The sequence below is a fragment of the Barbus barbus genome (genome assembly GCF_936440315.1).
Source record: "Barbus barbus genome assembly, chromosome: 6".
NCBI lineage: Eukaryota > Metazoa > Chordata > Actinopteri > Cypriniformes > Cyprinidae > Barbus > Barbus barbus.
This window is the reverse complement of record NC_136734.1, coordinates 28,858,499-28,872,218: the sequence shown is the minus strand read 5'-3', so window position 1 is coordinate 28,872,218 and position 13,720 is coordinate 28,858,499. Positions and strand designations below refer to the sequence as shown.

The following is a 13,720-nucleotide window of genomic DNA, read 5'->3' as shown; positions in this document are numbered from 1 at the left end:
AGAAATAACACACTAGGACTGTCCACTATTTGGTGATTTGCTTGAACTAAATGGTCTTATGGAACCCTGTATAATTTGGCTCGTTTTGGGATCTTGTGACCAGATAAAAAAAAAAAGTAAAAACAAGGAAGAATACATTAAAATATTAAATATAGTAAGATGAGAAATGATGATAGCAATAATTAACAATAAATATTATTAACAATATTATTAGAATAAAATTGCTGTCATATTATCTTATTAATTTCAGTACTTGAATTTTAATGCTTGAAAAGTTGCAAAATGGCTAATTAAAGCATTTAAGACCCCCCCCCCCTTTACACTTTACAGCTGTACACTTTACAGCTGTATTGACTACACTCACATATAAACATGCATACAACTACAAACTGAATTCAGAAATGTTGGGACGTTTTTTTTTTTATTTGAATAAAATGAAAACTAAAACACTTTCAAATCACATGAGCCAATATTTTATTCACAATAGAACATAGATAACATAACAAATGTTTAAACTGAAATTTTACACTTTTATCCACTAAATGAGCTCATTTCAAATTTGATGCCTGCTACAGGTCTCAAAAAAGTTGGCACGGGGGCAACAAAGCTGAAAAAGCAAGAAATTTTGAAAAGATTCAGCTGGGAGAACATCTAGCAACTAATTAAGTTAATTGACCTCAGGTCTGTAACATAAAAGTGATGTCTTAAAGAGACAGAGTCTCTTTAAAGAAATAAAGATGAGCGGAGGCTCTCCAATCTGTGAAAGAGTGTGTAAAAAGATTGTGGAATACTTTAAAAACAATGTTCCTCAATGTCAAATTGCAAAGGTTTAGCAAATCTCATCATCTACAGTGCATAATATCATCAAAAGTTTCAGAGAAACTGGAGAAATCTCTGTGTGTAAGGGACAAGGCCGAAGACCTTTGTTGGATGCCCGTGGTCTTCGGGCCCTCAGACGACACTGCATCACTCATTGGCATGATTCTCTCATTGACATTACTAAATGAATGAATACTTGAATAAATTAATACTTCCAGAAACCACTGTCAGTAAACACAATCTGCTGTGCCATCGGCAGATGCCAACTAAAGCTTTATGCAAAAAGGAAGCCATATGTGAACATTAGGGGTGTAATGGTACGCGTATTGTGTATTGAACGGTTCACGGGTTGGAGTGAACAGGGCACGTGCGAGCCATTATTTAGTCGTTTGAAATGCACTTGGCAAAGGGAGCGTAATTTCCTCATTATCTTCAGCTGGGATGTTCCCGTGACAACGCAGCATGTTGTCCGTCAGCAGATTCGCTGATGGACACTGGCATAAAAAAATATACATTTTACATTTTAAAAAGTTTTATATATATTATTTTTTATATATTATGTATGTTTATTTGCAACAGTTAAAAACAATTAAAAAAACCCAAACATTTATGACATTAAAACAGCGACATCTGCTGACGGACAATTGCTGCGTTGTCATGGGAACATCACAGCTAAAGATAATGAGGAAATTACGCTCTCTTCACTAAGTGCATTTCAAACGACTAAATAATGGCTCGCACGTGCCCTGTTCACTACAAAGTCCCCACTCCAAGGGGATAGGGATGATCACTTCCATTTGGAACTTGCCCATGAACCGTTCGATACACGTGTACCGTTACACCCCTAGTGAACATGGTTCAGAAGCGCCGTCGTGTCCTGTGGGCCAAGGCTCATTAAAAATGGACTGTTCAAAGTGGAAAAGTGTTCTATTGTCAGACGAGTCCAAATTTGACATTCTTGTTGGAAATCACGGACGCCGTGTGCTCCGGGCTAAAGAGGAGGGAGACCTTCCAGCATGTCATCAGCGGTAAGGTCAAAAGCCGGCATCTCTGATGGTATGGGGGTGCATAAGTGCATACGGTATGGGCAGCTTGCATGTTTTGGAAGGCACTATGAATACTGAAAGGTATATAAAGGTTTTAGAGCAACATATGCTCCCCTCCAGATGACGTCTATTTCAGGGAAGGCCTTGTGTATTTCAGCAGGACAATGCAAAACCACATACTGCAGCTATTACAACAACATGGCTTCGTAGTAGAAGAGTCCGGGTGCTGAACTGGCCTGCCTGCAGTCCAGATCTTTCACCTATAGAGAACATTTGGCGCATCATTAAACGAAAAATACGTCAAAGGCGACCACAAACTCTTCAGCAGCTGGAAACCTATATCAGGCGAGAATGGGACCAAATTCCTACACCAAAACTCCAGAAACTCATAAACTCGATGCTCAGACGTCTTCAAACTGTTTTGAAAAGAAGAGGAGATGCTACATGGTAAACATGTCGTCCCAACTATTTTGAGATCTGCAGCAGGCATAAAATTTGAAATGAGCTCATTTTGTGCATAAAATTGTAAAAATTCTAAGTTTAAACATTTATGTTATCTATGTTCTATTGTGAATAAAATATTGGCTCATGTGATTTGAAAGTCTTTTAGTTTTCATTTTATTAAAATTTTAAAAAATGTCCCAACATTTCTGGAATTCGAGTTTTACCTCACACCACGCAAAAAAAATATTTCACTGCTGTAATAACTACACACGCCTTACACATCGTTTATCTTTATAATAGCGGTGTTTTGGGAACGCTGTAATGAGCTGCAGGATATTGAGAAGATCATGGCTCAGATAGAGAGAGGAGAAGCTCGCATCCAGAGACGCATCAGCATCAAAAAAGCCTTGGACGCCAAGGTCAACCTTTCAAAAACTTGCCATGAGATTCAATTATGTTGTTGACAAGCTAGTTTTTCTTTAATGGCTGCTGAATTATGATTGTGTGGTAGCTTTAGTATTTCTTGCTTTTCATGATTTGCAACCTCAGTGTAAGGCAATAAAGTCACAGCCTTATCATGCGAAGCAAGAAACTTTCAGAGAAATTTTAATTTTTGATGCAATAATAATTAGTAAATATTACTTGTTTGATGACTTGTGTTTGGTGTACTTGTAGATAGCGCGGTACAAGGCTCCGTTCCACCAGCTCCGCATCCAGTACGGCACAAACAAAGGAAAGAACTACACAGAGGTGGGTGCATATGAGAGAGTTAGTTTGTGTATAGTGCGTTTACAAAGAACCTAAAATATGGAAACTTTTCTTTGTGTGTGTGTGCCTGCAGGAGGAAGACAGGTTTCTGATTTGTATGTTGCATAAGATGGGCTTTGATAAAGAATATGTCTATGAAGAACTTCGACAGTGTGTACGGAACGCTCCACAATTCAGATTTGACTGGTTCATCAAATCCAGGACTGCCATGGTGAGAACTCTTTAGAGCCAGGACTCCCACATTCTCAGAAAGAAAGGTACCAAACTGTCACTGGGCTAATATGTACACTTTAGGAAAAATGCTAATATGTATTTTTAAGATGCTAATATGTAACATTTAAGGGTAAACGTGGTGCAAAGATGTACCTTTAAGCTTTTGTACCTTAGGGTACTGTCCCAGTGACACTTTTTTTTTTTTTCTGAGAGTGCCCAGTCATAGGCATCTTGGAAATATCAGGGGATGTTTTTGTTAAAATTTCTTAACAAGAAACTGTTCTCTGCAAGTATACTTGCTGTCTTAAAGTAAAAATAAAAAAAAATCATCCAACAATCATAAACGACTGGAAAATCAATGGAAAAAATAATGACACTTATTACCTGGAAACGTATTCAAAAGGTGTGGAAATTAAATTAATGACTGTTTATATATATATAATTTATTCAGATACCTTCAACATTTTTTACATTATCACAGTTTATTCGCTATAGTTTAGAAAATGGTTATAAAATATGACGAACTGTTAAACTATGTCAGAAGAAATTCATCTAATGCCATCTGTGGTGTAAAAAGGTCGGATTAGCAATTAAAGAAAAAAACACCCAAATTTATTATCACTTTTACTGGTAGTCCACTGTATGAAGAATTTTTGGGTATATGTCACAGTTTGCTATCCTCACTTACATAAATGAACTGTAGTGTCCTCCACCCACTAGTAAAAAAATATCAAAAATTATATCTAGTGTCTGAATAATATTTGGTTTGACTGTATATAGGGGAGACTTTTAAAAAAGGGACATTAAATGTCAATTGCAAAGCCTTCTTTAAGAGGCATCACCACATGAAAAAAGATTAATAAAGAGTCTAAAAGGAACCTTAACTTATTATTAATATTAGGGTTATATAACAGTTACCGTCAGCTCACATTAGAAGTGAATGGGAAGTCTAATATGGATATAATTCTGTGGTTGTGCATGTGTGTAGGTTTACTTAGCTCTACTTTGGGGACAGCATTGTCCCCAGAAGTGAACTGAATGTGACAAAGTTTCAAAAAGCGGAAAAAGGTTCTTAAATACTTTAAAATGCAAAAAAAAGAATACTTTTATAGTTTGGGTTAAGATTAGTCTATGTAAAAAAACAATAAAATAAAAGATGAAAGCCTGTGGAATGTTCTCATTTAGACAGCCGATTAAATGTGTATGCATGTCTCACACAAATGCAAAACTCCCGTTTTTTAATCACATTAGTTCCAGGGATGTTTTTCAGGTCATATTGGCGTGCGTGTTTGTGAAAGCGTGTGGGTGCAGATGCTTGTGTAATGCCTGAAAGGAATTGTAAAAGTTGATGAGATGTGATGTATAAGTCTTGTGCTGAGATGATGAAAGAGTTTCCTTGCATGTGTTTTGTCTGCTTTGCTAGGAGCTGCAGCGCCGCTGTAACACGCTCATTTCTCTCATTGAGAAAGAGAACATGGAGATAGAGGAGAAAGAGCGCGCTGAGAAAAAGAGAAGAACACCCAAAGGACAATCAGTAATACGTCCTGTCTTCTTCTTTTCGCTCCATCTGTTGTTGTGCTCCGTGCTTCACCTCCCCAGAGACTTTCTCTCTAGTTTGGAATCACGCTTGAACAACTGAACAAGAACAACATGCAAATGATCAAAATTCCCCTCAGATTTACTGTCCCACTGACGATTTCAAACCTGTCTGTCTGTCTATGTATTTGTCTATCTATCAGAGCATGTGCACAGTGAGTTGTAAAGATTTTGCCTGGAGCAAGGAGAGTTTTTTCCCCTTTTTTCTGCCTCTTCTCTCTTGCTTCAGTACCGTTCCATCACATGCTTACTGCCTATAATGTCAGCAAGCTCTATCTATCTATCTATCTATCTATCTATCTATCTATCTATCTATCTATCTATCTATCTATCTATCTATCTATCTATCTATCTATCTATCTATCTATCTATCTATCTATCTATCTATCTATCTGTCTGTCTGTCTGTCTGTCTGTCTGTCTGTCTGTCTGTCTGTCTGTCTGTCTGTCTGTCTGTCTGTCTGTCTGTCTTAAAAACATGCTGTTTGTTTCATCTTGTCACAGGCTCACAAGCGTAAAGCCGAGGTGTCGTCTGACAGGAAAGAGAAGAAATCTCGTACCTGACTCCTGTGCCCGCAGCTCTTTCCTCCCCATTACGAAGCACTACAATAATCAGATGCGCCTCTACAGCATTTTGACGTTCTGTTGTTATATCTGTGACTCAACACCAGTTTCTTAAAATATACATGTACATTTTTAGCAAAACAAAAGCTTTTTCGGGACATCCAAAATACTTCCATATCATATTGAATTTTGTCCCACGAGCTGCATACTTGTTGGCAGCTATGCAACGTTTTGCTAAAGCTTGTTTATATTAAGCATTTTTTGAAAAGTTTCCTTGTTCATATCATTTATTTAGCATGCTAATATGGGCTCTGAAGCCTGTTCTGATCTTATGTTTTATAAATGAAAATCTTTTTGCCTGAGACTGTTATTGTATGTTTAAGCTCTCTGTGATCTGCACCTTAATCCATGTGATCAGTAGCTTTGCACATCCAGTCTTCTTAAGCTCTTTTATACATTCATGTGCCATTTTAATGTTGCATTTAAGCTATTTTACACATTATTGTTTGCACTCGTTTGAACCTTTCCTGATCTTTGTATGTACAAGTCCAGTATTATTAAAAAACGAAATCAGTTGGTTTTGTCTATATATATTATTAATGTTTATATGCTTATAATTATTAATGTTTATATGCTTATAATGTGGAAGAGAAAGTGTGCCACTTTGACTTTACAAACTTTGCAACAAGCAATGAAACCTTTCTCTTTGACACTGAAAATGATTTAGAGTAACCCAAGTAACCAAAACCAGACTCAGTGACCTGAAAACCATAATACTTTTTAAAGTGTATATTTTTCAACTACTATATAATGAAAAAGAAGAAAGATTGATCAAATATTGGCCGAAATTCAGACTTTCCAGTGTCAGTATTGACTTCATTAAAAACAAAAATGTCTCCAAAATTACCAAAAAGACAAATTTTGCTAATAAATCAATTTGATTTACTTGAAATATGATAGATGATAAAACTCGGAACTGTTATAAACTGTTATAACCTGCCTGCACTCGAGGACCTTTCCCGACCCCGCCCCCTATTCTGATCTGTCCTGTCATAAATACTTATAATAAAATAGAAAAGTGCGAGCTGACAATGGCTGTAGTACCGCAGATCTCGCCACATGGGTGCGCTGTTGTACTTTCTCTCAGCCTGGCGCGCCACAGTGTGTTTAGTGTGTACCACGCGCCCTCAGTTTCAGTCACACACTCACAGAAACACCTGAACGAGCAAAGACGAGCTACTGGCCGGTATCACTCTGAGCACATCATTGGTTCCTGTGACATCCGTTACCATACCGCACTGATGACATCTTATTTATGCGTGCAGCAGACGACAAGACAAGAAACCTGTGCTATCAGGTGAGAGCTTTGGTTCAACAGCGGGGTGGGGGGGAGGTCTCAATCACACCTATAGGGGTTATGCAAGGCACACACAGTCATTAGTACCCAAATGACCTGCTATGACAGAACTGCAGTAACACTCTTGCATTCTGCTTCCTGCTCACTGGCCCAGAAATCCAATCTCCCCCATCATCCATCTCTGTGCGTGTGTGTGTGCGCGCGCATGGCTGTGTGTGTGTCTTGAATGCAGGTGCTAATGTGTTTTGTGCCTTATCTCACTCAACCAAACACACTACACACAAAATATGCAGCTCAGAAAGAGCAAGAAAGAAGGGGTACACTCTGCAATGTTCACTCTTGTGCTTCACTGAGGACAGGAACAGGTAAAACTGGGTATGAATGTAATGTCTTCATTTTCAAAAGACAAAATGAAATATGCTCTGAAGTTTTAACATTGGCTGTTTTCCACAAAATGTTTCCCTGGTAATGTATTCTCGCAGCCCCATGCTGTTCAGAGCTGTCTCTCTTTACTAACTGCTGTTAATTTGGCATTCTCTAATAAACTGTAGCTCATTGCAGCTACACTCTTAAAACAGATGTGTTAAAAACAACACAACCTGTGTTATATCTTAACACACCCGTGTGTCTAGTTAAGGACAACACATTTTGTGTTACTTTTAACTCAACCAGTGTGTTATTCTTCTTTACACATTCAGTGTGTTAAAATATTTAACACACTAATGTGTCATTGATAACACAATTTGTGTCATATGTGCTATTTTTTACCAGTTACAATGAATGCAATACAAAAAACAACTTTTTTCTTTCAAATATATACATATTTATTAAAACTTCACTTCTGAATTTTCACAAAGGCAATATTCACATGTCATTTGAATTTCATAAAGATTTTTAAACAATTTTATATCTTGGATTTACAAACAGGTTTTCTTTGTTAGAAATCATGTGAAGTGGTTTTACATCAGCAGCATTGCTTAAATTAATGACTTTATATTCATTTGTTCTTTGGACAGCATATGCATACAAGTGTGGGTGAAAATACAGTTGAGATAGAACTAAGAAAAACTACAACCCTTTCTTTTTCACATTGTGGAACTGTGTAAAACGTCACCAAAGAGACGCTCTTCTCTTAAGTCACGGTTTAAAGCAATTACACAACCAGTTTGAAAAGTCTGACCGAACGCATTAACAGAGTGAGAAACGAGAACAGTGCTACATGTGTCAAGTTCATAGCCAAAGCTTGAGGATATCTGCTGTACAATTTGTGATTTCTAAAATGTGAGCCATCACAGTAATCACGCAATTTGTCGTCACTTTCGGTTGAATCCACAAAGAGCTTTTGCATTTGTTCATTGTCAAAAAGAAACTTCAGAGTATCAATAATAGATATGTACTGACATGTATCTGCTATTAACACTTGAGTTAATGTACCTTGCTTTCTTGCAGTATCACCTCTGTTTCCAAGGAAGATTTCTATTGGCTTGATGAAAGAGTGGTTTGCTGCAAAATATTTGGTCATTTTGTAGGGGGTATCAACTTCCTCAAACATATGTCGTCCTCTTTCAAATTCATCCATCAAAGTCTGCAATTCATCACTGGGTATAGAGTAACGATTAAGCAGAGATGTGGTTTTCTCTTGCAAACAGTCCAGGGTTTCGCAGAGCAGTTCTTTTGTGCATGTGATGCTTCTTTGCACATCAGTCAGAGTACAATTTGAAGAGGAGTACATTTTTGCAACAAATGCTGCTGCACAGCTTTGGTAGTCAGAGGTGCTGCAAGTACTGGAGCCATCAAAATTATTTTCTGGAATATCAACAGCAGCAGAGCAAGATGGAGCTGGAAAGTCCTCACTCGTGCTGGTGTCACGGTCTTGTTCTAAATGTAATGGGTTTGCAACCTGAGCATGCTCTCTATTGAGATGTTTAGTATAAGAATTGAAGTTATGGTATGTTCGTTGGCAATTGTTTTGACTACAAACAATTGTATAATCCTGTCCATCAGAAAGTGCATGGACATGCCTAAGATGAATTATGAGTTTCCGGACGTCTTTTGAAGTTGATTTTTTACACCTTGGACATATGTACATGGTGGTACAATTTAGGATAGTGCTTGAAGCTTCGAAATAAGCTCCACAACTTTGGATCTCTTCCCACCAGAGAAAGGAATGTCATATACATTTTCAAGGAAATTAAAGACCGATGTAAGTTGGACAGGATATTGTACATTGCAAACCCAATACGTTTTGAACAGCTTGTCAATGGCACACGTCAGACTGTTATCGTTGAGTGGAATGGTGACTTTGTCATTCTCGGCCACAATGATGTATTGCGCTGTAGAACTGCGGGCTCCTAAACAGACAATGTGGGGTTGATGGTTTTCCACCATTGTCTGGGAATGATCCAGGAGGCTGGAGATGCTGGTTCCAGCCTGTAAACATAAAAGTACATTTTTTAAAAGCTATTATTAAAACAATTCAAGTGACTGAAGGTTTTCTTAAAGGGATAGTTCACCCAAAAATTTGAATTCTGTCAGTAATTACTCACCCTCATGTCGTTCCAAAACCGTAAGACCTTCTATTATCTTCGGAACACAAATTAAGATATTTTTGATGAAATCTGAGAACTGTCTGACTCTTCATAAACAGCAACAGAAACAAAACTGACACAAAACTGAAATGTTCCCAAATGCAGAAACGTAGAAAGGACATCAGTAAAATTGTCTGTGACATCAGTGATTCATCTGTAATTTTACAAATTCAACAACTTTTTCCTCCTCATTCCATCTGCTGCCTGTATGCCGCCATTGTGAAGAGAGTATCATGACGCATGTACTTGCTTCCGCTTGATGTAAACAAGGCATGCATTTGCTGTCCTCTGCTCATAAACAAAACACGACGAGTGCTTTGTTTACATGGACAGGAAAGCCTGTGCATACGTCGTGATACTCTCTCCAAAACTGCAGCACACCACGGCAGATGATAAAGAGAAGAGTTGTTGAATAAACCTGTTATTTTTGTTTTCTTTGAGCACAAATGTATCATAGCTTCATATCAGCACAACTGAACCCCTGATGTCACATGGACTCTTTTACCTATATCCTACATTTCTGTGCTTGGGAACATTTCAGGTGTGTTGCTGTTTATGGAGGGTCCGAAAGCTTTTGAATTTCATCAAAAATATCTTAATTTGTGTTTGCAAAGTTGAATGAAGGTGTTACGGGTTTGGAACGACATGAGGGTGAATAATTACTGACTAAGTAATAAAACTTTTTTGGATGAACCATCTCTTTAATTCATTTGCATTCATTGAACTGAAGGCCAGGGATATTTTCTTATTTATGTTCAAAAGAAAATAGGAATGCACAATATTATCACTTCACTGTTTTGTATCACTGCATTTCATTTGAGAATGCACATACAGAATGATGTGTTTAGTGTGATAGCGTGCAGTGACAACAGCAGCAACAGCCTCCCTTTGGTACTAATGTTCATTCGGTAAGGCGTTTTTTTTGTTTGTTTAGTGGCCGCTGTTGGTCTATTTATAACAAAATAAAAAGTAAAATGCACAAATAACCTTAAGATACTTAGCCAAAGTGAGCTAAAAAATACTGACAAAAACCTAATATTGTGCATCCCTAAAAGAAAACAAAATGAAAACAGTATAGTTTTATGTAAATTAGAGAGTCATGTAATTAAGTAACATCACAAAGTGCTTGCACAGAAAACTAACAAACTAAAACATAAACATATTAGGGCAATCAAGCTGCTTACCGGCTTAATGTCCAAGAGGTAAGAAAGGGCTGACTTTGTACTGCATTTGGCCCAACCTTTGCTCCTTCCGGACGCAGTGGGGGGCAGCAGTGTAGTAAGAATTTGAAGAGCTCTGTAACATGACTCTGTAGTATAATAAAAAAAAACACAAAATATAATGGCATTTTTCAAATGGCTGAAATAATGGCAGACTTTGATCTCCAACTTTGCCTTCAGAGAACTAGTAAAACTAATGGTGTCCACTGAAAGAAAAACAACGGTTTGACAGAACAAGCAAAGTAGCCTACCTTCACTCTCATTATCAGTTTGCATGACCAGAGGATCTTTCACTGTGGACATCTTTTGCAACTTCGGAACAATATTTCCTTCCCATTTTCGAAGAAAGAGGTCAGCCTTCCCAGGAAACATTTTTCCAAACTCAGTGTCAAGCTACAACATAGGATACAATACACAATTACAACACTACCGTGTTTTCTCAGTATGTTCACAAATGATCAAATCTAAGTTTATGCAATCATAACAGTAAAAAAAAAAACTACTATACTTCAGTTTTATGATTTGAATTAAACTGATTGAAGTAAAATAAATGGTGGAGCTTGATTTCAGTGCACCTTACAATCTCTAGCTTGCAGCAGACTGATGGTTGGAGGGGAGTGGTTAAAGGATGTTTAAAGGACTTTATTTTATACTTTATTTTAATTAAATTGCATAGAATTTTTCATCACAAGATTAGTAATGTGCACTAACAAAGTATATAAAAAAAACATTTTGAATTCATTTGGACTTTAAATGTTAATATTTAGCAGCCTTGTCCCTGTACTGACAAGTCTATTTATACCTAGCTAGAAGAAAAAAAACACAAAACACAAGATGCAAAACACAAGATGTTCTTACCAAGTATGGCATGTCTACAAATCGAGGATATTGTTCAAAAATCTCTTGCACTGTTGGGGACGTGTTTGCAATCCATAACCTGCGATTACTGTATGTTTTCTCCATGCCCAATTTGATGGTATTGAGGTTTTCTGGAGATGGTTTCATCCTTTTGATCACAGTCATCCACTCCTGAGTGGAGTCCTCCTCCCCTTCAGCATATGTTATATCCAAAGTAAAAAAGGCAAAGAAAAACACCAATCTGTTATATACATATACTGATTACACATACATTCATAATGTAAAATGTAGTTAACAAACAGTGTTATAATGAATATTTATTACAAAAACAGCTAACAAAAGCTAGATAAACCTTCAAGATATAAACCTAAACACATCCTTTTTGAGATAAAGACATGCGAATGTCGAAGTCAATCAAATGTTAAACGTTACAGTAATACATCATAGTATTATTTAAAGACATTTAACAAGACATCAATACATTATGTTGTTTAATGAAAGAAAGGCGACGGATAGCAGTGAAAGTGATAAGAGTTAGCTGCTAGCTGCTACCGCTTTGTCAAACTCATTAACGACAATCCTGCCATGGCCGCAGCGTTTTATCGGACGTCATATAATTGGCAACAAATCAAGCAAAGAAAAACATAAAACTCGTTAAAAATAAGTTCTCTCCAGAAAGCGAGGAACAAACGTACCAAAATGTAAAGAAATAATAATGTGTGAAGCATTAACTATCTGACGCCGTTTTCGCCCTGTTCAACACCGCCTCTCGTGACTACCGAAAATACCCGTATGAATGACTAGAGGCTGCTAACTAAACGCACATTTGACCGTCTAAAAAATTCACATTAAACATATATATGACAGTTTCTAATAATTAAAAATAATAAATCCAAATACCTGACATGTGCATCCAAGTCACCCATGGATGGAGATAGAGGCGCGAAATTGCTTAACGGCTTGCGGAGTGACGTAGCAGCAATGTGATTGGATGATAGTTAACACATGTTGTGTTGGACACACTGTGTTGTTTCTCTCTTTCTCTCTCTCTCTCTCTTTTACACATGATCAACTTAAAATTACACAAAATGTGTTAAAATAGCCATAACACAAAAAATGTGTTATTAATTAACACATCCTTTTTGAGAGTGTATGAGAATGTGAGTTTGAATGTTTTGATTGACATCACTGATGCTATTTACTGATGTCCTTGGTTCATGTGTGTCTTGTACTCAATCACAAAGGCACAAGTTTGAATATGCTTAACCTCTTGAGGAAATATTACTCATTTAAGTCAGGGTAGCTCCATATAATGTCTGATAGGATGGAATTGAGGCTGTGAGGGACAGAAGTGCAGTGCGTTTATTGGATTAACAACACGCCGAATGTTCAGCTGACCAATGGTCTTTCTGAAAGTGGACAAAAACTCCTTAAAACAGTTTTGAAAGTTGTGAGCACGATCTAGGACCTTTATACGGTGCGTGACATTGAAAAGACTGCACAGTCCATCCCTCACAGCCTCGTTTTCATCCTTGTTAAATTCAATATGGGGTCTAACCTGATTAAGCTCTATAACGTCTCATTCTGTATTTTAAATGTCACTGCAGTATTAAATTTGTGTCAGAGGATTGAATTGTTCTTTAGCTAAAAACTAAAATGTAAAATGTTCCAATGAATTTAATAAAAAAAGTCTGTCATCGTGTTCTCATTACATTTTTATTTAGCTATACTTTTCATTTTCAGTTTTGCATTGGAAACAAATGGATTTTTACTGTGACTTTTGATCAATTTAGTGCATCCTTGATGAGCAAAAGTGTATGAGAATATTAAAAAGATGTGACGAAAAGATGCTACAAAAGCATTCTACTTCAAATAAATGCTGTATTTTTTTTATTTTATATTAAGAAATGAATCCTAAAATACACAAAAATATTAAACGGCACAAGTTTTACACATTGATAATAAGAAATGTTTTTCGAGAATCAAATCAAATCAGTAATTAAAATGTTTTCTGAAGGTGATCATGTGACAATGAAAACTGGAGTAATGGCGTGCTGAATAATATGTTAGGTTTAAGTTATATATATATATATATATATAAATTATGGCAAGGAACAGCATGAACAAGTTAATGCCTGAAAATTTTCATTTTTTTGGTCAATTATTCCTTTAAAGTTTAGACCAGTGTTAATTTCGTTGACTAAGACGACGACGAAAAATATTCGTCAACGAACCTTTTTTCTGTGAC

General features: G+C 36.7%; 2 protein-coding genes across 7 annotated transcripts in view; one reads left to right on the top strand and one right to left on the bottom strand.

The window, feature by feature from the left end:
• The window catches only part of LOC306871028 (putative global transcription activator SNF2L1), a 30,570-nt gene extending 24,526 nt beyond the window's left edge, over nt 1–6,044 (top strand). Inside the window, exons 21-25 of one of the 5 annotated variants that reach the window (XR_013784303.1) lie at nt 2,610–2,728; nt 2,985–3,059; nt 3,151–3,334; nt 4,714–4,824; nt 5,390–6,027. Coding sequence is in view for 4 of the 5 variants with exons in the window: in XM_079418684.1 (XP_079274810.1) it covers nt 2,610–2,728; nt 2,985–3,059; nt 3,151–3,288; nt 4,714–4,929 (548 nt within the window). In the remaining variant the exon portion in view is untranslated. Of the gene's footprint in view, nt 1–2,609; nt 2,729–2,984; nt 3,060–3,150; nt 3,335–4,713; nt 5,053–5,389 lie in introns of those variants that run through there. The other 4 variants (XM_079418685.1, XM_079418686.1, XM_079418684.1 and 1 more) reach the window with 4 other exon arrangements.
• A 1,571-nt stretch (nt 6,045–7,615) lies between these two features.
• Nucleotides 7,616–12,245, bottom strand: LOC306871825 (uncharacterized protein). Of its 2 annotated transcripts, XM_079419999.1 has the most exons (5): nt 12,168–12,245; nt 11,473–11,663; nt 10,866–11,007; nt 10,579–10,703; nt 7,616–9,236 (listed from the first exon to the last, which is right to left on the bottom strand). In XM_079419999.1, the coding sequence occupies exons 2-5, from the start codon at nt 11,635–11,637 to the stop codon at nt 8,907–8,909; spliced, it is 762 nt and encodes a 253-aa protein (XP_079276125.1). In that variant the 5' UTR covers nt 11,638–11,663; nt 12,168–12,245; the 3' UTR covers nt 7,616–8,906. The 2 variants fall into 2 exon arrangements, with proteins under 2 accessions (XP_079276125.1, XP_079276124.1); XM_079419998.1 differs by lacking the exon at nt 12,168–12,245 and having other exon boundaries at nt 11,473–12,106.
• Between the last annotated feature and the right edge of the window lie 1,475 nt (nt 12,246–13,720).